Consider the following 27574-nt stretch of genomic DNA (forward strand, 5'->3'; position numbering starts at 1 on the left):
ACGAATTCCCAGTTCTAGCAATGTGTACTGCAGATAGGCTCACACATGCCCACATGCCCACACATAATTAGGGATGTTCACTACACAGTGTTTTTAAAGTACAACAGAATGAATTTTTATCATGAATTAAATTCTAGAAAGTCAAACAACAGAATATTCTACAACCATCAAAAGAAAGAATAGATCAAGCCTACATGCCCTCATGAAAAAACCTTCAGTATAGATCATAAGTGAAAATAATGAGATCCAGAAAGGTATGTACAAGTTGTAAGCACTCCTGTGTGACTTAAAAAAGAAGAGGGAAACATTTAAGAAAGTATTTTGGAAGGATACACAGGAAAATGATTTAAAAAGATAGCTGAGGGATAAAGTTAGGGGAACGGGAATGAAAAAAGAATTATTGTAAATACATATCCTTTTTTGTATTGCTGAATATTTTTATCTTGTGGATGTATTATTTCCTCAATTCAAAAAATTAGTTCATAATAATTTAACCAGTAAGAATGTATGGCTTATTTTCTATATTAAACGCGACTCTGAACTTTTAAATATATCCAGGCTCACGGATCATCATCAGTCTGGTGTCACTTTATACACATACAACATCTTTTCCAAATTAAGGCGTGTCCTTGTGGGAGAAAAAGGAAAATACTGCAAGTGTCGATTTAAAAATGATCTGTGAGAACACCTGCCAAAAAGATTTAGGTCAAACACAACTCTCAGTTTCAAAAGCTATTCTATTTGATATTTTCATCATCTGAAATAGAAATACAATCCCTTAGGAGAGAAGAAGAAAAAAATTTACTATTTTTAACAACTCTGTCAAGTTCAATAACATGGTTTGAGAAAACATGGTTCTCTTTATAATAAGATATCACTGGGGGGAAAAAGTTTCCTTTAAGGTTTTAGCTGCTAGTCATTTGGGGAAAAAATAAATCTAAATAGCTAACACAATCACTACATCAAAATAAATTCCAAATGGGCCTAAAATTTCAGTGTGAAAATATAGCTACCAAAGTAGTAAAAAAGAATATGAAAAACGATTATAATGGTCTTGAGAATTAAAGCTCTTTCAAAGGATGACACACAAGACAGAAATTATAAAAGAAAATAATCAAAATCTTTATAGAGTTTGAATAGCAATTTGAAAGATAAATCATATATATAAAAATTTGACCACATGGTTAAAACATCTGAGAGAGGAAAGGGCAAATGTCCTTTATGCACAAAAAGCTCATAAGAATCAATAGTAAAGAGGGGCACCTGGGTGAGTCAGTCAGTCGAGCATCCAACTCTTGGTTTCAGCTCAGGTCATGATCTTAGGCTCATGGGATCAAGCCCTGCATGGGGCTCTGTGCTCAGCAGGGAGTCAGCTTGAAGATTCTCTCCCTCTCTCTCTCTCTCTCTCCCCCACCTCCTTCTTTGCCCCTCCCCCTATGCTCCTGTGCGCACACACACTCTCTCTCTCTCAAATAAATCTTTTAAAAAAAGAATCAATAATAAAAAGATCAACATTAAATTTCCAGCACAACAGGCCAAGAGAGAAACTGAATTCACAGTCCAGAAATTTCCACCTGGAAGGGACTTCAGAGCTTTATCATCTAATCAGGTCCCTTGTCCCTAAACAGAGCACAAGTCATGTAAAAGCATATAGCCATTGCCTCAATGTGCTACAAATTCCTAGAACTTGAATTTGCAAGCTAGCTCATGAGTCCTTCCTAATGGAAGCAATGTACAATCTTACGGATAATCAGCAGGAAAGACTGGGAAAGCACGCTGAAGAAAAGGGGTCACAAGAAAGTTGATGAATATTCATAACGTAATTATCTTTCTGTATCCAAGCAGTAAATAACTGTGCCCCACACGGTAGAGTCAATCTGTACTTGTGGCAATATATTTTGTAAAGGAAAGAATAAAACCGACAATGCAGTTTGTGTATTCTGGCTTGTCCCGCCCTCTCACGGAAGAATACAGAATTACTCCACCTGGCCAGATCCATGCAGCTATCGGTGAGGCTGGTAGAAGAATTAAAGTACTCTCTGCTGGCCGCCAAAACCAAGTCAATACTTCTTTCATAACTGACCCTGTACTGGGTTTTCCCTTTATGGGCTACACTGGCGGGCGGATTTACTGCACAGGCGCTGCAGTGCACCATCTGCCCAGCTAAGTGGATATTTTCAAGGCGACTGGAACACAAAAGGCTTTCTGTAAATATCTGGGAAAAAGGAGAAAGCTTAATTAGTTAAAGGGGGAGATTCAGCTCTCAACAAAATGAAGACTCTGATATCCAAATGAAACGAATTAAAAAATACACCCATACTAAAGGTAGCAGTTGCACGACACTGTAAACGCACTAAATGACAATGACGCCCATTGTAAGTGGTTCATTTTACGTTATGTGAATTTCACTTCAATACAACAAATTCATCTTTTAGGAAGAAGAAATAACGTAACAGAACAAACCAATATGAAGCATAATACAACTGACCCTTGAACAACACGGGAGTTAGGAGTGCTGAACTCCCATGCAGTCAAAAATCCCATATAACTTCTGACTCCCCCCAAAACTTACCTACTAATAGTCCACTGTTGACCAGGAGCCTCACAGATAATATGGACAGGCAATTAACACATTATTTTATATTTACTGTATTCTATAACTGTATTCTTACAATAAGGTAAGCTGGAGAAAATATTAAAATCATAAAGAAAATACATTTAATACTGTGCTTACCAAAACAAACTAACCCGAATATAAGTAGACCCACGTGGTTCGCACCCATGCTGTTGTTCAAGGATCAACTGTATCTTAATGTGTTACAAGGAATGTTTGAGTAAAATATCTGAAATTCATACTCATTGAAAAACAGGATTACTTAGACATACTGTTCCATACTCTATAATAGGGCCCACTCTGCTTAAACTATAACAGTTCAATTTTTTTTTAAATCTTTGAATACGTCACACAATTTATAACTGCTTAAAGCATCTGAACTCAGTCTTACAAACAAAACAGCAAAGCTGTAAATTAACATTGATTTTTTTCCAATCTGCAGACTAAAAACTATTTAAATAAAACAAAAGCCACTGATGGAAGGTATTCATGCAAATATCATTGTATTCTAGGCATCTAACAGCATCAATAAACATAAACATAAATAAACATAAAATAAAATAATAAACATAAAATTTATTGTATAACTGAGAATATTTATTACTTAGTCCAGAAACAAAGAGATCCCTTTAAATCTACACTAATAATGTCAATATGTAATTAGTAATAAGAACTTCTCCAAGAATGTTCACCCCTATTAGGTCTCTGCTGGAGGATAACACAGAAATAGAAGCAAGAGATGAAAAGCAGATTTCATGGAGAATCAAGAATCTTCTTACAATTAAGACTACCCAGTTTTCATAGGATCCCCTTATTTTCACTTCTTTCTAAGCTTCTGGGGAAGGTAGTATTTTTAGACAGGACTTTATTAAGATGACCATGGTAAGGATAAAATTACTAATATCTACAAGGGATCTGCTACAAAATACCTATTGTGACAGAAAGCAAATTACTAATGAGTAAGCCTAATCATTTATACCTGACAGGTGAAAATGGCTTTACTCCAAGTGACCCAGATGACTTAGATATGACAGTTTCTCTATTCCTTTGGTTTATTCAAGTAAGCCATAAAGAGTTAATGCCCAGTATTGAGAAATACAATTCGTTCACTCTAAAATTTAAGTTTTTGCTAAAATGAACAATACAGATTTGTGCTCTACACGCTGTAATGAAACCTTTAACTTTCTCAAAATTGTGCCACCTTTCTCAAATTATTTTCCAAGATAGCAACCCCTAATATAATACAGTAAAACAACAGAGCATAATTTAAAAGTTACTAATATTTAAAATGTAATATTTAAAATATAAGTTTGAAAAAAATGTAAGGTTGCTAAATCCACATTACCTTCCTCTATAACCATTTCAAGCTGTTAGAATATGCTTTCAAATGTTTTCTCAAAGGAAAGAGGCTAATGGCCAGAAGTCATTAAAATATCAAAGCCTAATAAAAAGGTGTTAAAATATAACAAAAACAATTTAATATATCAAGTTGTTAGGAGCTAGTTCAAGTATAATATACATATTGCCAATTTTCCAATCAGAATCACAAACAGGAAAATAGCAAAATAATGCCATTCCAACTTAAAAACAGTACTGCAGACATATAAACGATGGTTAGGCTTTGGAGCCCATGTGAATATAGACTTTCTCCTGGAATCGGAATTTAAGTGTCATGTTAGACACAAAAGGGGAAGCTACTGGCAATTGTATGTACATGGTCTGAGACTATAATCATCAATGTAAACTTCACACTCGTTCAAGCATTTAAAAACCCGAAGTTCAAATATAAAACCATTTCTCAATAGTCTCTATTAGCACTCTTTTGTTAAAATCACCTTGAATAAAAATACCAGCCAATTTCACAAAATAGAGACCTATTTTTATAATTCATTTTATCAAGGGGTCACGCTTTGCGATGTCAAAGCACGGCAACACAAGAAATATCCTATACAATTTCATGTTTGGCTTCTTGACAGAAAAACTCAAAATGGAAACCTGCTTTTAAATTATATCTCATTAAAGACAGGTTAGTTGGACCATTTTGCCACCTGAACAAGGAGTAATTTGGTGGTGAGACACATACCTTCCAAAAATAATAATTAAGCCCCCCTGGGTTACACTCCTATGTCAATTAGCAGCCATTCCTTAAGTATCCTTTCTGTTCCGGACATCACAATAGTCACTGGGGGATAGGAGGCTGAACATGAATATGATAATGCCTACCTAGGGGCTCACGACCAAAGGGAAAAACCACACATGGAAACCAGTTACTGCATTTGAAAGAAAGCCTATAATAGAGACAAGTTACATGAAAGGACAAAGGCAGGTATCCTGGAGGGCACAATTAGTGAAGTGGGTCCTGCAAATTACCAGCAATTTTCAGATAAAGGAAAGACGAACAGATTGAGGCTCAGGGAACAATGCAGGTGCAGTCAAGGGACCTGAAGAAGCATGGTGCGTGGAGAGTCAGGGCAGGTCCGGTGGACATAGTGGAGCAGGGGGAACACGCTGTCCCTTGCATGTACAGAGTAGCCCGGGGGAGAGAGTGGACACGGAAGCGCGATCTGTTGTGGCTTTCTATGCCATGCTAAGAAATACGGCTACTTTCTGATGGAACAAGCAGCAAATGTGAAGAAGGGGAGTGTCATGAAAAGGTGTTTTAGAAGAATTCTCTGAATCAGTGTAGATTAGAAATATGGAAATAGGGCGACATGTTAGGAGGAACTGCAATTTAGCAGAGACAGGACAGATTTGAAAGATCCTTCCCAGCTACATCAATCAAATAGGCGTTAGTGACCACCAAGACCATGGAAGTGAGAGGAGTCCAGGAGGAGTCTGTGTTCTAGCTGAGGATTAACTCGCCTGATAACCGCTGTTGCAATGAACGAAGATGGGGGGACAGGAGGTGAGATACACGAGTGCTCAACTTAGAAAGCACTACTCAATTCGCGGCTATGAGTCAACAGTATTACTTAGAGTGAGGCTTATGATCACGACCTCTGTGTCCAGGAAACATACTGTAACAGCCAAACTTTGCAAATTAAAAACAAGTAACTTCCATGCGTTCCATGTATCGAGTTACCTCATAGCAAGCATCCGAATCCAGGCAGGTGTAAACATTCTGCTGCATGGTTAACATGTCTTGCAGCAACATTCTCCAATGAGACTCACTGACAGGAGGCTGCCTGGTGGGGGCGGGGGGAGAAAAGAAAAGAATTCATGAAATCTCTCCTCAATTGGCCAAAAGTTAAAAAAAATATTGGTATCACCATTCTATATGCCCACACAGCTCCCAAATGATCAATAGGAATAATCTCATTTGAATGTCCAGGAAAACACTTCGATCAGAGGGAAAGTTGAGCGGCTCTGTAACAATGCTAGAGATGCTGTCCGAGCCACCTGGGTCACTGGCCGCCTAGACACAGAACTAGAACAGCATTAAGTGATAATAGCAAAGGTAAACAAGCAGTGAGTTTCCAAGATAAAATAAAGCACAGTAAGATACAGCAGCTGTGATCAAGCAGCAAAAGTACGCAGAGACAGGAGAACTGGTTTCAAATTCATCTTTATCACACTGCAATCCCCACAGGGGATCTTCTTAACTTCGACTACACGTGCAGACCTGGAAGGCAACCAGAGGCCACCCCTGGCATCAGTCGAAAGGCTGGGGACCCCAGTTCATCAGCAGGGCAGCACTAGTGGCTCTTCCCAGTGGGAGTCCCTGCAACAGGCCACAGAGTGACCGACCAAGCGCCGCAGGGGTGATGTTCATCCCACGGGACAGCCCAGGTGCCAGAAGACAGAGTCTTATAGGGTAATGGCAAGAGCTGCCCCATCTAACTCAGGAAGGAGTTTCATGCCACACAAGAACCAGCATCTTTTGTAACAATTCCAAAGGCACAGTTCTCGGGGTCTCCTCAAGGACATGCCAGTGACCACACTCAGGAAAGCCCAAAGCATAAAACCCTATCAGGTTTTACAGTTCATTTCCAGTTCCTCCAGGTCAGAAGCAATTTACTAACCAGCGATCAGGTTTACACAACCAATGAGGCATATACAGTCTTGTTGATCAAATAGCCTTTTATGTGGGTATCCAGGGTTACAGAGTTAGAGAATTAATGGTTCAGATTCTCCTGTAGCAGGGAAAGGGTTTTGTTAACAAATTCACTAAGAGACACATATTAGCTGCATGATCATGGACACCTAATGTTCCTGAAGTTCCAAGTCCTCACGTAAGGCCCATCTTGGAGAGCAATAAAAAATGGAGGAGATTAATTCTGATAAGAACATCTTGCTTCAATGCCTGTGCTTTAAGTATAAAAACAAGCTCAATTTCCTATACAGTTCTGAATATGTCTCTTAATTTCTCTGAGCTAGATTCCCTTTTTGTACATTGTGAGGATTAACTAAAACTAGAATGTATGAAAAGACACTCCCCCCTTTCTCTGGTATAAAATAATATTCAATAAATGTTAACGAACGAATATGAAAGCTACAAACACATTTCTTTGGTTTCTATAGTTACACAGATGATTACTAATATTGTTTAGCAGGAGGGAGAAAGGGCTGTAATTCTGCTTCCCCCAAAAGTTCACCTTTGTTGACTATATATGAATTTGGAATCATTATTTATGTTTACCTGCTCCTCTTGACGTTCTACATAATCCTGAATCTCACTGTTTGAAAGGGCAGATTTTACTTTGTTCTGTGCTTGTCAAATACCAACTGGAGGTTTCTTTCCCGTGGACCTTCTCCTTTTTTATGCATTAAAAACAGGGCAAATAGACTATTTGCATATCATGGTATTGCTATGGGAAAAGCATGTGTTTGAGATCATTCTTATGAAATTTCTAGTCTTCAGGAACTTCTTCACCTAAAATTTTTAATAAGCATATGCTTCATTTGCTTATAGTATTTTATATTTATTACACAAAACGAATAATTACTTCTATCCTATATGCAATAAAGCATAAGAGAGTACATTTTTTCCCCAGCATACACACAGAAAAAACTGACATATTTTCATGTCTCCAGGATAATCCCTGAAGTGTGTCCATTAGTTAGACCTTGATACGTGAACTCTTTGGGCGAACTTCAAAGAACTGGAGGGCTCTTTCAGATCTGGCTTGCAGGTAAATAAGTTGCAAAATGTTTGATGAAGTGAGTGTCCATCTTGCACCAGCTGGATAAAATCAAACTTAGGCATTGTCTAGCTGAATTCAAATTCTCATAGCCCAGCTGTTCTTCTGGAAGCCATCAACACTGGGACAGATGGTATTAATGTTTTCGCACACATGGCTAGCCGTAAATACAGGTTCTAATTAAAATAAATTATAAGACATTATTTACAATGGCCTTTTCAGAATACATTCAGTAAATAGGAACCAAGAGTAGAACCTGAAGGCACTATACCAGAGAACTGCAAATGAACAAAGAGATCCCTAAATACAAACATGATGTATTAGTTACAGCCTTGGAACAGAGGTATATTTTCCAGGGAGAAACAGTAGTGCACTCAAGATGGTAAAACTTGATTTGTGCAGATTCAGTGAAATCTGCTATCATTTAGAATATGCATAAGAATATTCCATAGATGCTGAAGGCCAAGCCATGGTAGCATATATGAAATAATTAAGATTTACTTCAAATTAACTAGTTTGAAAAAAGAGGCCACATTCTCTTACATATTCAGAGTAGAACACCATGAGTAGAGATGAACTTCAAAGGCTTCAGAAGTATTTGAGGAACTCAAGAAGACAGGAAATAATTTAGCTGTAACAGCAAGGCTTTCGTGAAGAGAAGGTTCTAGAGTAGAGTCAGCATGATCAGAAATACTGACCGCTTGTTTCTAGTTATAAAAAAAATCTTATGACTCGAGTTGCCAAAACCTTTTAAATTATTCATTTAATAATTACTGAGAGAGGGCCATCGATACATACGGTCCCATATTAGATGTACTGGGAACTATAACACTTGCCCTGGAGAAGCGTATGATCTCGAAAGGAACATAAGGCACATACATCAGTAACTATAGTACACTGTTGAGAAAGACAGATAGGGAAAGGCAGATACAAATACCAGGGTTTTCTTAGGAAGGAGAGTTCCTTGAGCAAGCCACTACTGGTTGCACTGCATAAGCAGTTTACTACTGTTGACTGGGCTCAGGATTCCCGGAGCCATGTAGGTGGTGCATGTGTAGCTCTAGTAGGGTTTGGGAAGAAGTAGAGCTATCTCTATTTGCAGATGACATGATACCATATACAGAAAATCCTATGGAATATCCAAAAGAAAAAAACCCTACTGGAACTAATATAGAAGTCCAACAAGGTTGGAAGACACAAGCTCAATATATACCAAAATCAAAAATATATATATCAATATATATTAACATTTCTACAAACTAGGAATGAACAATCCAAAAATGAAATTAAGAAAATAATTCTATTTACAATAAAAAAAATATTAGGAATATTTTAAAGTACACAAATATCCATAGCTTTACCTGTAAAAACCAAAACTCAGAACAACCCAGAAAGTCCAGAAACAGGTGACGAGGTCACCAAAGTGTGATAAATTCATAAAATGGAATACTGCTCAATAAATAAAATGGAATTATTATTTATCAATGATGCAACATGGATGAATGACAAAATAAGTATGCTGAGTGGGAGAAGCCAAACACACAAGAAGTGTATGCTGGGTGATTCCATAAAATTATAGAAAATACAAAGTAATATATAGGAATAGAATATAGATCAGTAGTAGTCTGGAGAGGGGATAAGGGGGTGATGAGAAGAAGCAAAAGGGAGGGGAATGTAAAGGGGCAAGAAGAAGGGGGACATATTTTAAGAGGGACATATTTATTACCTCGATTGCAGGACGGTTTCATGAGTACCTACATATATCAACACTTTTCAATTTCTACACTTGAAATGTGGTATTTATTGCTGGTCAGTTATAACTCAATGAAGTAAATTTTTTAAAAAAGAGCAGTACTTATTTTCAATAATATACGAGTATCAAATAATTTTGTTCATTACTTACTTCCTACCAGTGTGCCTGGTCAACCTAACCATCAGCTTGCGTGCCTCTTCTGAGCTGGACTGAGTGTTCTTAACAAACGAAACTGGTTTCTCAAGTCCATGTTTCTCCAAGAGCTCTGACACACTAAAAGTGAGAGAGGAATTTTTTGAGGTCAAGCTACCAAACAAAAGAAGTCTGAGAGTCTTACACATACAAGTAGCACTTAGGTATTTAGTACTAAAAACAAAAAGTGGCAGGTAGAATGACCCAATTTTACATATTGCATTAATTCTCACCAAAAAAAAAGCTAATAATTATTTATCAAATCTTATTTCCTGTACTTTTATTACAATGTACTTGGAATTAGTAACTCATTTTTTTAAAGTATGACATATCTTTATTTAAAAATATTTTTTATTATTTTCCTCTACTCTAAAAGCATCAAATCAGTAAAACAAGCCAAACCTATCATTTCAATATTCAGCTTTAACTCTGAACAATCCTGAGTAATTTGTTATAGGCAAGGTTGTCAGAAAAGCAATGAACAATTTTAGAGCTGCAGCCACAGAAACATCACGAGGCTTAATCTCCCTCCAGAATCTATTCGATAAAAATACAAAATATGTCACAAATTTTGTCTCCTATGAATCTTCTTGAGATATCACATTCCCTAATCATCAGCATCATACATATATCATGATTGGCCTCATCAAATCTCACATTTTTCAATTAACTACTACTGAGTTTATAGAGCATGACTGGCTAGAATTCAGTAGCTCGTCATAAAGACAGGTTTCATGAGTCATGTCCCCTGACATCATTATGCTAAAACATTTTTCAACTATTAGTAGCTATGAGGTGGAACAGGAATAAAAAGTTCTTATTTTAAAAGGTCAGTAGTTTAAACTAAACAGGGAAAGACATGGGTATCATCCAGAAACCGACCAGGTGTAACTGTTTCCTTGAGGTAGTAAGAGCAAAATGTGACATCAGTACCATTCATGGTTACACCCAGGAACATACAGTGAAATAAACTGTAAATACACTTAAAGTGTAAACACACTTAAACACACTTAAACTGTGTTTACAGTTTATTTCACTGTATCTTTTTGAGATCACTTTTCTCGGTTTCATTAGGGGAAAAAAAAAGGTAATCACGCAAATTTGCAAGGAATAAATCTATATTGACTTAATCTACTAACCTTTACTCAAGCTATGTTTAACTACTCAGGGACACTGGGGAAAGGAGAGACACAGCCAAACTAAAACAAGCAAAGCTTGAAAAGAAAGAGCTTGATTTATTAAGAATTTTTCAAGAAAATACAAAACTGTATAACTTTCAGAACACAAAGTAACAAGCAGCAAGCAAGGTAGTAATAAATAGAGGAAACAAATGTCCTAAGGAAAGTGCACAATTAGTTCTTCTTTCTACTCCCATACATATATGGCAAAAACACTGTTTCCTTAAATACAACTTGAAACATTTTATACTCAAGTCCCTCAAATTGAATAAAACTTCTAATTAGTAGACTCCAAATTATTACACTTTACTATTCATATCACCACTATAAAGTGATGGTATTACCTATAATTCTATAATTATGTGTTGGAAAATTTTTTGTTATCCCTAAAATTTCATTTTTAATACAGATATTTAAAATTACTCAAGCATCTTCTTATATACATATAAATACTAGTAAACAACATTTGACATCCTAACTGGCAAATTAAGAATTTCAGGCCCCAAGACAGAAAGTTTAATGCTTCATTTTGACAGTGAAGAATATTACTATAGAGTTACTTGAAGGCTCTAGTGCAGTTTGATCTAATACAGATATCCAATCAAATGTAATATGCCTAAAAACGGAAGTCAGGAGTATAATAAATATAGTTTGCTGACAGACGCAATAACTCTGCAGGAACTAACATTTCTTGTGTACCTACTGCGTAGGAGACGCTTTAAATGGTTAATCTAAGATTAATTCCATTATCTCATGAGTTAGATACTATAAATAAGAAAACCCAGGGTTCAAAGATCACACAGCTTGTAATTGGCAATACCTACATTTGGACACAGGTCCATCAGTCTTCAAGGTCCAGGCTCTTATTACCCTACCATAGGCTAGCAGCACATTCATATTAAGAAAATTCATTCCCAAGAGAGTCAAATAGAAAGTCAAACTGCAAACGACCACTAGACATATGAAAAGTAACGCTTCTTGGACAGATCTCCTCCATCAGCACAGAGCCAACACACTAACGTTTTTCTCACCTGAGAATTTGTTCCAGTTGGTCCACCATGTCATGAAGAGCATTTGTTACCTCTGTTTTATGACTAAAAAATTAAGAGAAAAAAATTAAAATTAAGTTTTAGTAGTAGCTTTTTATATAAAATACAATACTCAAGTGAAAAAAAGAAATGATGTTTCCCTTATAGTTAATATACAACAATATTACACTGCCAGACAAAATTTTGGTCTTATTTCCTGAATGCCTTCAGCATCTTTCATGACTTAAGAGATTAAGATAAAAAATACTGGACTAGAAGATTATCTATTACTGATTAGTGTGATATGGACAACTATTTCCTGAAGAACTTTTAGTTCAATCTTCCAAAAGGCAACAAAGCAGTATAAATCAATTTTAGGTCTTTTTTTTTTTTTTTTTAAAGAAGAGTTAAAGGGTAAAATCACCATCTGGTTCTGTTCTTTTAACCAATAAAACAGATTAGGAGGCATGGCCCTGCATACTGGCTTGCTCCTAGGCCTGTCTATATCTCTTACCCCCTAAGGAGTTTCCGTTAGGATTCTATATACTCAGAAGACTTCTTCCATAACATCATTCCCTCTGCATCCACTCCAATATTAAGGAACCAAAAAGAAGCACAGCCATTATCTAGATAATTCCTATAAGGTGGTGGAGATCAAAAGTAAGCCCCTTATGAGGAAGCGTGTGGGCAGGCAACTAGGAGAAACATTATCATGGCAAAGGATCATATACTAAATGAAAATGTGGCCAGTAGAGTAGATGTAGGACGGCACAACACATGTACAAGTGAACGCGGGGATCTGTCACAAAGGTGAGACACTGCTATAAAAGTCCCCTTCCATCCCATACAGTTCTGTGCCCCAACTATGGAGGGAACGCTCTCAGCGGAGAACCACCGCACCTGATGCTCCCCGGTGCCTTCCAGCCAATGATGCAACTGAACCCCAGCAAGATCTCAGGGTTTTATTAGTAAGATAACCAATAAAAATCTTTGGACTTAGAAAATTAAAAGTGTCCTAACTTGAACACACACACACACACACACACACACACACACACTCATTATTTTTAAAAGTATCAATCTTTTCTGGTCTAAATCTGTTGGGCAATTACTCATACAAAGATTATACTATCTTTTCAAACCAAGTTTTAGGCCTTGAACTAGAGTGTTAAGTTAGGGTGTGTTCCATTTAAAGTCCTTCACAAGGTCACTTGTCACAGCTACCTTCTATTAACATACTGTAGTATTGTTTTAATTATATTTTGTAGCTCTACAATAAACATTTGTCACTGATTTTCAAGAATACAGGGTTTTCCTTTGTGAATTGACATCCATAAACATAATTACTAAAGTTTTTTTTTTCAGCCAGATGGAATATGCTGCCTACATAAGATGCACAACGTTTAGTTAGGTTAAATAAGTGTTCATTTCCTAAATGGTGAAAAAACATAACAATTTACCATTTGGTAAATAACCATGTAACCACTAAAAATGAACAACTAACCACAGGCAGAATAAAACTGATGAACCTAGGCTAATTTAAAATTACAAGTAACTTAGAAAATCATAAATATGAAATATAATCATTAAGAAATAAATGGAAACCAAGACAGTATCAATCTACTTTTTTGTATTTACCAAAAAAATCTGTTAGATCAAAAATCATTAATCTGAAACCGAGAAGAAGAGGCATTTCTTAGCCTACACACTCTCTAAAAAACACACTAATTCTGTAATTATAATGCTTACATAAAAAAAATGGTTTTTTTTTTATCAATTCCATTGATACTTCATGGTAGGCAAATTACTGCTTAAAAATTAACAGATTAGCTCTAGTTGATATTTATGCTAGTTTGATTTTACTGAAAAACAAAGTCTAATACACGTTAGACTTAATACAGACATAATAAATTTACACATGTTACTTGGGAGTCAATGAGCTTGACTAGTTGGTTTAAGGAAAACAAAGAGGCACAAAGCTGAAAACAGACCATCAAGTTTCCCAGTAAGGCCATTTAAGGAAGAAACCCCACTACTTCTGCTCTCTGACACAGATATTATTAAGTGAAGGCTCTGCATCTCTTGTCACCCTCTAGGGAGAGCAATTTGACTACTAACACCCTGATAGCCACTGGGTTGAGGTTTTAAATGATGGGTAATGACATTTTGCTATAAAATCTGTTCATACAATCCCTTTACCAACCTTTTGCTGCCTACTGACAGTCCACGGCTCTCAGAGAGACCCAGGGCTCCCAGAGGCACACCTGCTGTTCCTGCTGCTCTTCACTAAGGACTTGAGACAGTCTATGGTCATATCTGTATAGGTCTGGGTAATAAGCACATGCTGAGGCCCTCTGTGATTTACCTCTCCCTACATGAAATTCCCTAAACCTAGACTGAGGTAGGGAAGGACGGATTAAGCACTACTACAATCTCCATTTAGCTTTACCACTGACAAGTCTAACTGCTTGGATCCCTTCTTCGTGGTCAGTACTGAGACCCCCGATGAGGCAATGAATGATCACGATCTATAAACTACCCCACATTTCTATACCGTAATAGAATCTAAGACTACCCTACGCAAAAAAATCAAACTGAAACAGAGGACAAGCTAGATGCTCACGTACAAGGCAATTCCTACAATGAAAAGGCTTTATCTTGTCACAAGGCTTCCGCTCAGCTTTTTAGGGTCTTAGATATCAATTAATGGTCAAGAATCACTCAACATGGAGGAAAGTCCCTAACAGTAAAGGCAGATAAACAAACAGGTTGTGAAAAATGAGAGACCCTGGTGAGAGAGTGGGTAGTGCAGGGAGTAGAGGAAGAGGCAGGTGTGCATCTTTGCAACAAGACTAGGATACTATCTTATTTTAAAAGTTCCTAGAATTTAAATAAGAAAGTCAAGGGGCGCCTGGGTGGCACAGCAGTTAAGCGTCTGCCTTCGGCTCAGGGCGTGATCCCGGCGTTCTGGGATGGAGCCCCACATCAGGCTCTTCCTCTAGGAGCCTGCTTCTTCCTCTCCCGCTCCCCCTGCTTGTGTTCCCTCTCTCGCTGGCTGTCTCTCTCTGTCAAATAAATAAATAAAATCTTTGAAAAATAAAATAAAATAAATAAGAAAGTCAAAATAAATTTTAAAATTTGAAAGATGGATGAAAAGATAAAACTGAAGAAACTCCCAGATCATTTAACAAAGCATCAAAAAACAGGAAAAAGAATAAAAAGGGCAGTAAATAAAGAAGAAGAAAGAAAGAAAGAAAGAAAGAAAGAAAGAAAGAAAGAAAGAAAGAAAGAAAGAAAACAAATAAAATTACCAAGGAAACTTATCAAGGAAAGAATATAAGAAAATTTCCCAAAGCTCTAAAGGGCAGGTGTTTCCAGATTGGAACAGACTAAATGATCAACACAACAAATTTAGAGTCACAATAAAACACATCCTTATGATATTTCAGAACATTAGAGATGAAGAGAAGGTACTGCAATATCCAAAAAGGAAGGGAAGCCATCTATAAAGTAGTGATTTACAATGCTACAGGACTACTCGACAATCCTCGGAGGAGAGGACAAGACTGATGCCTTCAAAACTCACAAGGAAAAGATGATTATAAACCTAGAACTGCATACATAGCCAAGGTTTCTATCAAGCTCAAGGGGGCAACTGTGGTATCTTTCTGACATGAGGCAGTCTCAAAATAAAAATGCCTCCATGTAATCTTTGATAGGAAGCTATTAAGATTGTGTTCTATCAAAATGAGAGAATAAGTGAAGGAAGGAGAAAAGAAATTCCAGAAATGCAATATGTAGCCCAAGAGAGAGGCAAACCAAAGTCGCAGAATGGCAGTTGTGCAGAATATGGGACACCTGATCCACACTGAAGCAAGAGAAAAGACAATTCCAAGAAGGATGTTCCAAAAGGTAGAAAGGGAGAGAAAATGGGAAAAAGGGAAGGAACTGAGATACGTCTGACCACAGAAAAATGTTACCTATTTCCATTAGAAGAGAAAAGGAAATAGATGAAAACAAATAAAACAACAAAAAAGGAAAAGGTGATTTCTAAAAAAAGGAAAAAAAAATCCAGGAAAAACAAGAAGTTGCATACAAAGGAAATATAATGATACCCAGCTCTGTAGAAATAATATTTACATAACATAATGATGAAAATACTACCTAACTACACTGAAAAAATGGTAGAAGTCGGTATGGGGGATGGGTAGACTTCCACAAAAGGAAGTCGATAGTCATGTAAAACTGCAGTCACAACGTGAGCTGTCTTGGAGGAGGCAGGCAAAGACCAGAAGAAAAACATCCTTAATGTAAGTGTTTCCTGTGAGGACACAGGTATTCAAGCATGGGGAAGGTGGGGTAGCAAACAGCTATTTATCAATTACAAGTTTTTCAATTCCCTAGCTTTCATTTTGTGCATACATTACTTTATAGTTAAAAATTAGGAGAGGATTATGTCTCTTTGGACTCCTTGATTTCATTTTTTAAATTTTTTTTTAATTAAGTCATCTCTACATCCAATGTAGGGCTCAAACTCACGACCCTGAGATTAAGAGTCACATGCTCTCCTGACTGAGCCAGCCAGGTGCCCCAGACTCCTTGATGTTAGATCAGCACCTCCACGACACAGACTTTTCAAAGTGAAAAGACCAGCTGACTTGCAGAGAGTCTCACACTTTGCATTTGACTGTTTCCTTCATGGTGTGATTTAACTTGTTCCCCTATTCTCTGCATTCCCTGTAAACCTGAAGTTCGGCCCAAAGGACTGATTAGATTAAGAATGAACAACTTTACTTAATATTGGCATCTCGCCAGGAGGCACGTAACACCAGGCTGATCGTGATAGTGCATTTGGTAGCATGATTAAAGGTGATGGCAGTCAGACTTCTATTTTACAAAGCTAAATTTCCCCTTTACAATGACAAAAAAATAAATGAAGTAGCTGTGGTGATACTTTGGTACCATGCAAATATCCTTTACCCATCAATCTTTCACCTGATTGCAGAACCACTAGTGACTGCATGAAACAATTATTTCACAGTGGGGTGCAAAATTGGTGATTTCTATCATTCATTTCACAAAAAAATAAAAATTTCCTTAGGAGGAAAAGAGAGAGGGAGCAGCATTAGTCACAGTAGCCAAGATTGACTAGAAACAACCTAAGTGCCCATTGGACAGATGTACGAAGCACGAAAATGTGCCAGTTACATATACACAATAGAATACGATTCAGTCATTAAAAAAAAAGAAGGAAATCCTGCCATTTATGACAACATGGACAGACTTCGAGGGCGTTATACTAACTGAAAGAAGTCAAAGAAAGACAAATACCGTATGATGATCTCACTTATATGTGGAATCTTAAAAAACTCAAAACAACAACAACAATAAACTCATAGAAAAAGACTGGATTCGTGGTTACCTGAGGTGGGAGTGGGAGGCGTGGGAACTGGATAAAGGTGGTCAAAAGGTATAAACTTCCAGGTCTACGATAAGTAAGTACAGGGAACACAATGCTCTGTGATGACTTACAATGTACAACATGTTCCAATCAAGGAACAATTTGGGAAACTGACTGAAAACGACCCAAACACTGCTATATATTATATTCGAAAGTTGTTATGAGAGTAAAAGATCTCATCACGAGGTAAAAAACTTTCCTTTTTTTTGTATCTGTATCAGACGATGGATGTTAACTAAACTGACTATGGTCATTTCACGATGTATGTTGTTAATACGACGAACGCCTCAAACTTATAATTAACATACAGCACTGTATATCTCAATAAAACTGAAAGAAAAAGTAAAATAAAATTATGTATATTCATACACTACTTAAACACGATTATTATAGCCAAGGGCCACGAACAAATAATTCACAGAATACCACGAGCCCATCGATATGAGAAATGCTTAATTAGAAACACAATTTCAAACAGAGACATCACTGTCTACCCACTAAAAACAAAGTATTTTTTGTTGTGGTGGTGGTGATATTTTTGTTTTTTAATGGATAATTTATCAAGGATGACAAAATTATAGTGACTGCTCACATACTGCTAGAAAAACAAGTTTATCTCTAGGCAACAGGTTTGCAGATGATTCCATTTTCTTCTCTGTATATTTTTTATATTACCAAAATGCTGTCTAATGAACACTGTGGGAAGCAACATTTTCATTTTAGCTGTTAGGATGAAAAGACAACAATAAGGCTGGAACGCTGTAGGTTCTTACCCGTATCCTCTTTGTGGAAGACACTCTAATATGTCATAGCAAAGAGACAGCTGGTCACTTCGTTCACAGCTGTAGATGCACTCTAGAGCTACTGCCATCAGTTCGTCCTGATCAGGAATAATTTTTTGCTGCAGCTAGAGAAAATAAAGCATGCTGTACTAAACGTCAGTAGATTTACAGTCAGTTTTTCCATAGCCCAGTGCAACTGTCAATAGAATATTAAATAGTGCAATTAATCAGCTGCAAAAACAAATCTTGCTTTTTCTTTAGCTTACAGACTTTTGGGGTCTTTAATAATTCTAAATGAAATCACATTTTAATTACAGAATGAGCTAGAAAAGATAATTTGTACCCATAAGCTTTGCATCTGCTAAAAACAGATTCTTCAATTTATGACCCATTCAGGATAAAGTAGATAGATGAAACACAGTGAATTAAAAAGGCAATTCATTAGAAACATTTCTAACCCTAAAGCCAAATTTTATGTGTTTCAATTATAAAAATATATAAAATTCCTTAACTAATATTCAGAGATGTTCGAACCTACTATTTTTCAGTATGCATTATATATTAGTCATGTAACTAAACAGTACTGACATTCTATTCAGAAGAAGTCACATTGCAATGCAGTAATACTGATATCACAAAACACACTCTGATGCAGGAAGCCGGCTACTACTGTCACTGTCTCCACAGGATACATGCTTCCTACCGCAAACCAGACTCTCTTTCTTATTTTCTGGGATATAAAATTACTGTATTTGTCCCTTCTTTTTCTCATCTCTACTTCTCATCTTACTGGATATTACATCTTCCTAAATATCATTGTTGTGAGGATTAAATTAATACATGAAGAATACTTCCATTATTACCAAAGGCTCCAAAATGGAAAGTTGAAACTATATTCTTAGAGCCCTATTTAATGACAAAATAAGTTTAAAGTAATTTCCATAATAAAGAGCTAGTGGTTTTCAATATTTTAGTAGAAACTCACAAAACAGGTAAGTGCTGGAGAGAAGCTGCCAAACAAAGGCATCTTCTCAGTAGAAAAATCACATCAATAGATGGGAAGAAGAAACATTCAAGTTACAAAGAAGTGAAGTTTCCTGAAGTAGTAGGGTTAAAGGAGATAGATACATTTCTTCAAGGTGTTAAGAAAGAAACATATTGTTAATTTGACATCGACATCTGACAGAGTTATCCAAGGTTGCACAGTGGCAGACTGGTGAAACAAACAGAGCACAATAAAAGTAATTCTTATTAAAAGTTAATTAAAATCGCTAACTTTTTCTAATTTCTTATTGTGTGCCAGGTACTATTTCTATGTGCTTCACATGCATTCATTCATAATTCCTCAAACCATCCTGTACGGTTAATACTGGTCCTATCTCAGTTTTCCAAAGAGGGGACGCTGGGCCAATGACAAGAAACGTTACTTGCTCAAGGCACAGAGCTGGTCCTGGTCAGCCCAGGAGTCTAATGCAGGCAGCCGGCTCTAGAGCCCATACCAAGCGACACAGGCTCTCCTGGTCCTGCAGGAAAACTTCACATACAGGAAGAATGGGAGAGATGGAGGAAAACTACAGTCATAAACAACTCACACAGGAAAAGGAAAAAAAAACAAACCAGTTTCAGTTGTAAGGAATAAATTGGAAAACCAACTGAAACAGAAGCCAAACTCCATGACTGTTTCCTTTATTTCCCTGCTTCCTGTCTTTCCCTCCCTGTAACATTCAAGTATCACTTGGAAGTTAAATGTTCTAGAATCCACAATTGATCACATATGTTCAAAATCTTCTGTTGAAAACCCTTAGTAGCCCTACAATGTGAGGCTTTTCCTTCCACTCAAGTTCCTTCATGACCTGGTGCCAACTCACCCTTCCCGTCCTTTGAACCACTATGCATATTTTAGTTCACGCAAATTAAATTACTTGCTTTATGTAAACATAATATTAGACTTTTGTCTCCTTGTCTTATTCTATTCCTACATGGAACTTCTCAAAAAACGTAGTCTTGCCCTATCTAAAATCTCCCTGATAATGCTGCTTTATCTCTATTTGACTCTGACTTCAACTGGGCTTTCCCAGATTTCTAGTCTCTTCCATAAGCTCCATAAATGCTGGTCCAATGAGCACATCCTCATACTACTCTCACACATAGATCCTTTTCCCTCCCTGTATTCCTATGGCTTCTTTTTGTTCTCTTCCTGTGCCATTTAGCGTATCTTTCTTAATACAATCTATTATGGATATAAGTCGTAATACTCAAACTTTTAAGACACGTTCTATTCTTGCTCTGTTCAACTCCCTACAAGATGTCTAACTTCATAAAGTATAAGACACACTTCCTCTTATTTCCATCATTCCCATCCTAATATTTCACTGGTAACATAAACCATCATTTGCCCCATCTCAAGCTGATAGAAGAGAGCCCCTCTAAAATTTTCTAGAAGTCAGTAAGTCTTCCCTACTATGGGCAGCAGATTATTTTCCATACTGCATCGCAAGGTGAGATGTCAGAAACTTATAATTTGGGGAGAGTTAAGATGGCGGAGGAGTAGGGGACCACTTTTTCAGCTGGTCCCCTGAGTAGAGTTGGACAGGTACCAGACCAGCCTGACATCCACGGAATCAGCATGAGACGCAGAAAGATACATCTGGATCTCTACAAATGAACATCTCCAGCGCTGAGTATTGAGGTACGAAGCAGGGAGCCGTGAAACCGCACACAGATATCAGAAGATAAACGGAAGGTGGAGGGAGCCACCGCGTTTGGGCGCCGGGAAGCGGTAGCCACTGGCACGGGGGAGCAGGCGGACTCGCGGGGGGCACCTGCGAGAGAGCAGACTGAGACCATGAGCCAGAGAACGCGCGCCACCAGACTGAAACGGAGCTCCGGTGCGCTCACTGGAACCAAACTGAGACCGGGAGCTCCGGGAGCACGCGGGGCAGCTGGTGGTGTTAGAAACACAAAGGACAGAGACGCGCCGGGCCTGGAAGTGAGGGCTGGGACGCCGGGTGTGGGGTGCACAAACCGGGATGCTGCAGGGTTGAACAGCACCAACAGAAACAGAGTTAAAGTGGCCAGAACATCAGTGGAGAATGGTCCGCTATCCCTCTGTTCTGAGACAGAGGCCGAGATTCGGCTACTGCTAATCTGACTCTCAGAAGAGGCACAGCAAACCACCAGGGAAAGCCGCCAGAGAACAAAAGCCTGGAAATACCGGCTCACAGTGTGCCCATCCCCATCTCCCCTCGCAGGGGACACGGAGACTCTACCCAAACAGGGTTGCCTGAATATTGGTGCGGCATGCCCCTGTTTTCCAGAGTGGCTGTACCAACTTGCATGCCCCAATGTAGGAGGGATCCCCTTTCTCCACATCCTCTCCAGCAATTGTTGTTTCTTGCATTGAAAAGTAAAAACAAAGATGGGGGCATCACACTGCCGTATTTTGAGCTGTACTACAAAGCCGTGATCACAAAGACAGCATGGTACTGGCACAAAAACAGACACATAGACCAATGGAACAGAATAGAGAACCCAGAAATGGACCCTCAGCTCTTTGGGCAACTAATCTTTGATAATGCAGGAAAACACATCCGGTGGAAAAAAGACAGTCTCTTCAATAAATGGGGAAAAAGCTGGGAAAATTGGACAGCTACATGCAAAAGAATGAAACTGGACCACTCTCTCACACCATTCACAAAGGTAAACTCCAAATGGATGAAAGACCTCGAGGTGAGACAGGAATCCATCAAAATCCTAGAGGAGAACATAGGCAGCAACCTCTACGACATTGGCCAAAGCAACCTTTTTCATGACACATCTCCAAAGGCAAGAGAAACAAAAGATAAAATGAACTTGTGGGACTTCCTCAAGATACAAAGCTTCTGCACAGCCAAGGAAACAGTCAGAAAAACTAAGAGGCAGCCCACGGAATGGGAGAATATATTTGCAAATGACACTACAGATAAAGGACTGGTATCCAAGACCTACAAAGAACTTCTCAAACTCAATACGCGAGAAACAAATAAACAAATCATAAAATGGGCAGAAGATATGAACAGACACTTTTCCAATGAAGACATACAAATGGCTAACAGACACATGAAAAAATGTTCAAAATCATTAGCCATCAGGGAAATTCAAATCAAAACCACACTGAGATACCACCTTACGCCAGTTAGAATGGCAAAAATTGACAAGGCAAGAAACAACAATTGCTGGAGAGGATGTGGAGAAAGGGGATCCCTCCTACATTGTTGGTGGGAATGCAAGTTGGTACAGCCACTCTGGAAAACAGTGTGGAGGTCCCTTAAAAAGTTAAAAATTGAGCTACCCTATGATCCAGCCATTGCACTACTGGGTATTTACCCCAAAGATACAGACGTAGTGAAGAGAAGGGCCATATGCACCCCAATGTTCATAGCAGCAATGTTCACAATAGCTAAATCGTGGAAGGAGCCAAGATGCCCTTCAACAGATGACTGGGTTAAGAAGTTGTGGTCCATATATACAATGGAATATTACTCAGCTATCAGAAAGAACGAGTTCTCAACACTTGCTACAACATGGACGGCACTGGAGGAGATAATGCTAAGTGAAATAAGTCAAGCAGAGAAAGACAATTATCTTATGATTTCTCTCATCTATGGAACATAAGAACTAGGATGATTGGTAGGGGAAGAAAGGGATAAAGAAAGGGGGGGTAATCAGAAGGGGGAATGAAACATGAGAGACTATGGACTCTGAGAAACAAACTGAGGACTTCAGAGGGGAGGGGGGTAGGGGAATGGGATAGGCTGGTGATGGGTAGTAAGGAGGGCACGTATTGCATGGTGTTATACGCAACTAATGAATCATCAAACTTTACATCGGAAACCAGGGATGTACTGTATGGTGACTAACATAATATAATAAAAAAACATTAAAAAAAGTTATAATTTGTTTTTTTTTAATGGTCTTAAAATTATGCACTACAGAGAAGCAGATAAAGAACAAATGATAAGATATGATACCTGGAAAACCCCAGAGAATGAAGCAATGCAAAAAATTAGTGAAGTGGCAGAACGCAAAATTAACATACAAAATGAACAGCTTTCATGTACAGAAACAACAGACAGAGGACTGAAGGTAGGGAAAACTCGATTTAAAACAGAAGCAGAAAATTAAATGCTTAGGAATAAGTTTATCAAGAAATGTTCAAGACCTACATGAGGAACATTTTTCAAACACTCCTGAAAGACAGTTAAAAAAGACATGAACAAACAAAATGACACCCCTTCTTCTTGAATAGGATGACTGAACATTATAAAGATATTGGTCTCGCCAATTCATAAATTTAATATAATCACAGTAAATATACCAACAAGCTGTTTTATGGAATTAGCCAAGTTGTTAGAAAAGTTCAGCTGGAGAAACAAACATATAAGAATATCTTTTAAAAACAAAACTAAACTAAACTAAAAACCTGGGGAAAAAAACTACAGAGGAATACTACCCTTACCACACTTTACAAACCCATTATAAGATCTCTAGAATTAAAACATAGTGCCCCTAGGGGCACCTGGATGGCTCAGCTGGTTAAGCATCCAACTCTCGATTTCAGATCAGGTCATGATTTCAGGGTCCTGAGATCAAGCCCTACATGGGGCTCTGCACTCAGCACAGAGTCTGCTTGTCCCTCTCCTTCCCCCTCTGTCTCTCCCCCTGCTTGCTTGCTTTCTCTCTCATTCTAATAAATAAATAAATAAAATCTAAAAAAAAATTAAATAAACAAAATACAAAATACAACAGTGTGCTTCTAGTGTACGGACAAGCCAGTAACCATATAAGAACTCTAGAATGAGACTAACCAACAAATGGAAATTTGGTATGACAAAAGTGGCATCACTTAAGAAAAGACAAAATTCTTAATAAATGGTGTTGGGACAACTAGGTTGCCATCTGGGGGGAAAAAAATTAGATCCACATCTCACCATACAAAAGAATGAACTCCAAGTAAATTACTGACCTAAACATAAAAATAAAACCATAAGTACTGAAAGAAAATGAGTGAATTCTTCTTTAACCTTGGACTAAGAAAAGGCTTTCTCACCATGACTCAAAATACAGAGGCAATAAAAGATTGCTCAATTTGACTACACATAAATAAAAAGATAAAAATTCTGCCTGACACGAATCACCATAAACAAAGTCATAAGACAGCCTACCAACTGGGAGAAATATACACAATACATACCACCAAAAAAAAGGGCTAATTACACCAATAAATCTGAATTTCTACAAAAGTAAATCACAACGGAACAAAAGTCCAAGTGAAAAATGGGGGAAAGACATGATGGACAATTCACCAAAAAAGAGATAACCCCCTCAATTATATGAGGAAATGTTCTAATTTACTCAAAATTAAAGAAATGCAAATTAAAACAACACTGAAATGCCACTTTTCACCTACCACACTGGCAAAATTTTTTAAATACAGCGACCAATTCTGTCCACGACGTTGTGGAGAAATAGGCATGCTCCTACATGCTGATGGGAATGTCAACAGGACCAAGCCCTCTGCGGAGAAATCTGGCAGCAGCAACATGACCTCTGCCTTTAGGCTCAAGAAGCCCCTTCGAGAAATACACCTTGAAGGTACACCAAAGACACATAAACATATATGAACAAGGTTATTCATTATAGCACTGTTTGTAATTACATAGTACTAGAAGTAACAGAAAACTAGTGAGACTGAAGAAATTAATTACTTTATTTTATTATTTTAATTTATGTAGCCACCCATGGCCGGAGGCTATCATACCCAACTGCATGGTTGCAGAGGCACTTTTCAATTCCCTCAGGAGTGTGGACCCAAAGTAGGCAAGCAGGAAACTGCAGTAAGAGTTTAAAGTGGTAAGTAGACTTTCCCACCTATGCCGTTGCTGGTCCGCACCCAGAGCTTCCAAACTCAGGGCCCTGGAGTACTACACTACGGGAACATGGGAAACTGGGAGCAGGAGAGTCCTTTTGAAACTTGACACAGTTCCATCCCTGACCAGATGAAAGTGACGTGCAGCACTACGAGAACTGGAGGGACAGCAAACCAACAGTGGGAATTGTTTGTGACACAGATCGAAAGGCTTTCTATCAGAATCACTGGGTAAACCGTCAGCTGCATATTCCAGGCCCATAGCCCCCAAATTCTCACTCATTGTATCTGGGTTCAGCCTAGAAAACTGCATTTTTAAGTCCATAGTTCCCATACACAATGCATTAAAAAAAAAAAAAATGCTAGTACGGAAGACTGAGAACCCAAGAAGGCAGAATATTTTATTCCCAAATCACCGTCATCCAGACTCGCCCAAGTTCCTTCATAAGATTCACTTTCCAAAGCCATACAAATAAAGAACAGCAGCTTAAAATCACAGATGAGTGTATAAAATCAGGATATTATAAAGGAGAGGAAGAGTTTGAAGCATCTGCTACAGTTAAAAGGACAAATACGTGTTTGTATTATTGTTTCCGAGTATTCACTCCCTTCTTTCCAAGACAGGATTATGCTTCCCTGCCTCATTAACAACAGGCTTGGCTAGACTTCCTCTGGCCTGTGAAATGTGAGAGGATGGAACTGGACGCACTTTGAGCTAAGCTTTAAGAGCCATCGTGTGGTTCTACTTTGCTCTTTCTCCTGTGCCACAGCTTAGAAAAGGGGTCTGCTCTTTCAGCCAAGTCCTGGAATGAACAAGACATGGAACACAGCAGAAGCCCAACCATAGCCTATACACTGCTTGTGAGAAATGAATGTCTGCTGCTCTAAACTACTCAGATTTAGTGATCAGTTGTTAATGCAGCATAATTTAGCCTAAGCTGTCTGATACAGAAATCACTGCTCCTGTTATATTACTATAAACACTCCGTACATGACTCATGGCAGATCCAAGGTACACTCTTTTTGTAAAGAGTCAAGTAAAATAAACACTGTGCTCCAAGCACATTCCTACTAAAGCAAACAAATGTAATCAAGTGGTTTAGGGCATCACAATGAAACCCAGTTTCAATCGTTCACCCATCATTTGCCCTAACTAAATTTACTGAGCACCTGCTCTCTGCAAAGCACTGACTCCCTGGTAACACACAGATGCGTGAGACATAGAGAACACACATAGGAAACAAAGGGAGGAAAGAGAAACACGTGAACATTAATTATGACACAGTTTGACGTGCATTATTACAGGGGCAAGGACAAGACCTGTCATAGCACAGATAAGGCATAGGTCTCCTAGCAGAAGAAATCTTAGACAGCAGGATCTTGAAGGACAGGGAAGTGTCAGTGAAGGGAAGCTGACCATCCCAAACAAAGGAAGCAGTCTATAAAAGCATAAAGAGGCATGAAAGTCTGGACAGCATGAAGACAGAATGAGAAGGTCAGTGTGAGTAGACTAGCTCATTCACTCTCAGAGGGAAATGAAGTTAAAGAGACAGACTGGAAGCAGACCACAGAGAACCTTCTAAGCCACTCTAGAGAGCCCAACGTTTGCCTTGTAGACACTGGTTTCCCACAGATCATAACATGATCAAATTTCCGTTGGGGAAAGATAATATTGATAGAGATAAAGAGGACAGATTGGAAAGGAAGAGCCCAGCCTCACCATTGTTTTCTGCTTTGATGTTTACATATTTCAACAAAAGCAAATGGCTGTATGTTTTATTCAAAAGACACGTGCTAAATTGCCAAGTAAAAACAACAAAAAGCTGATGACATACAAAGGATTTACAAGACTCTGTAAGGAAGAAGTATCACAAACAAGATTACTGGAAGGAATTTCAAGTCACTGCTTTCTTCCTCATAAAACATTCATATTCAATCCATCCTGGTGCTCACACAGATTCTGCTGTCATAAGCAACCCACCCTCGGCTCCCAGCAAACCACCCCAAATTCAAAATCCGAATACTAAGTGGGAACTGCTTATGAGAAGATGGAAACTTTTAAAGAGCCAAAGAACAGATACATGTTTGACAACCCTTTCAGAAACCAAAAAAATGTGTAAGGTTCGCTAAGCAATGCTTCCTTTCTCTCTCTTGATTATATGGTCTGTGACCATACACTTCTGAGGACTTCAGACTGGCTAGCTCAAGGAAGTGCACTCAATTAGAATTTAGGATCGAAAGAGGCCTTCAATAGCTTCTGCTTGCAACCCAATCCAACGCTTTGAATCTGACAACAAAGTCAGTGCCTTACAGTGACTGTACTAGCCTGCTTCCTGCTTGAGCCCCCTCCAACAGAAAGGGAGCCACTGTCTCTTAAAGCAGCATATTTGATTTATGGCTAAATTAAGAGGTTATTTACTTTGTAAAAGTATGCTGCACTTAATAAAATGACTTACTGCCAATGAATCTGAACAGCCATCTGAATTCTGTGGAAGTACAGAGCTATAAATACGGTTGA

General features: G+C 38.1%; 1 protein-coding gene across 1 annotated transcript in view; it reads right to left on the reverse strand.

The window, feature by feature from the left end:
* The window catches only part of NBAS (NBAS subunit of NRZ tethering complex), a 338079-nt gene that overhangs the window by 169767 nt on the left and 140738 nt on the right, over nucleotides 1–27574 (reverse strand). The window contains exons 26-30 of the mRNA XM_040622888.1: nucleotides 18141–18274; nucleotides 11910–11972; nucleotides 9659–9781; nucleotides 5697–5799; nucleotides 1986–2215 (exon numbers count right to left, since the gene is read on the reverse strand). Coding sequence (XP_040478822.1) covers nucleotides 1986–2215; nucleotides 5697–5799; nucleotides 9659–9781; nucleotides 11910–11972; nucleotides 18141–18274 — 653 coding nt within the window. The remainder of the gene's footprint in view (nucleotides 1–1985; nucleotides 2216–5696; nucleotides 5800–9658; nucleotides 9782–11909; nucleotides 11973–18140; nucleotides 18275–27574) is intronic.

The sequence above is a fragment of the Ursus maritimus genome, unplaced genomic scaffold (genome assembly GCF_017311325.1).
Source record: "Ursus maritimus isolate PB19 unplaced genomic scaffold, ASM1731132v1 scaffold_6, whole genome shotgun sequence".
Taxonomy (NCBI): Eukaryota; Metazoa; Chordata; class Mammalia; order Carnivora; family Ursidae; genus Ursus; species Ursus maritimus.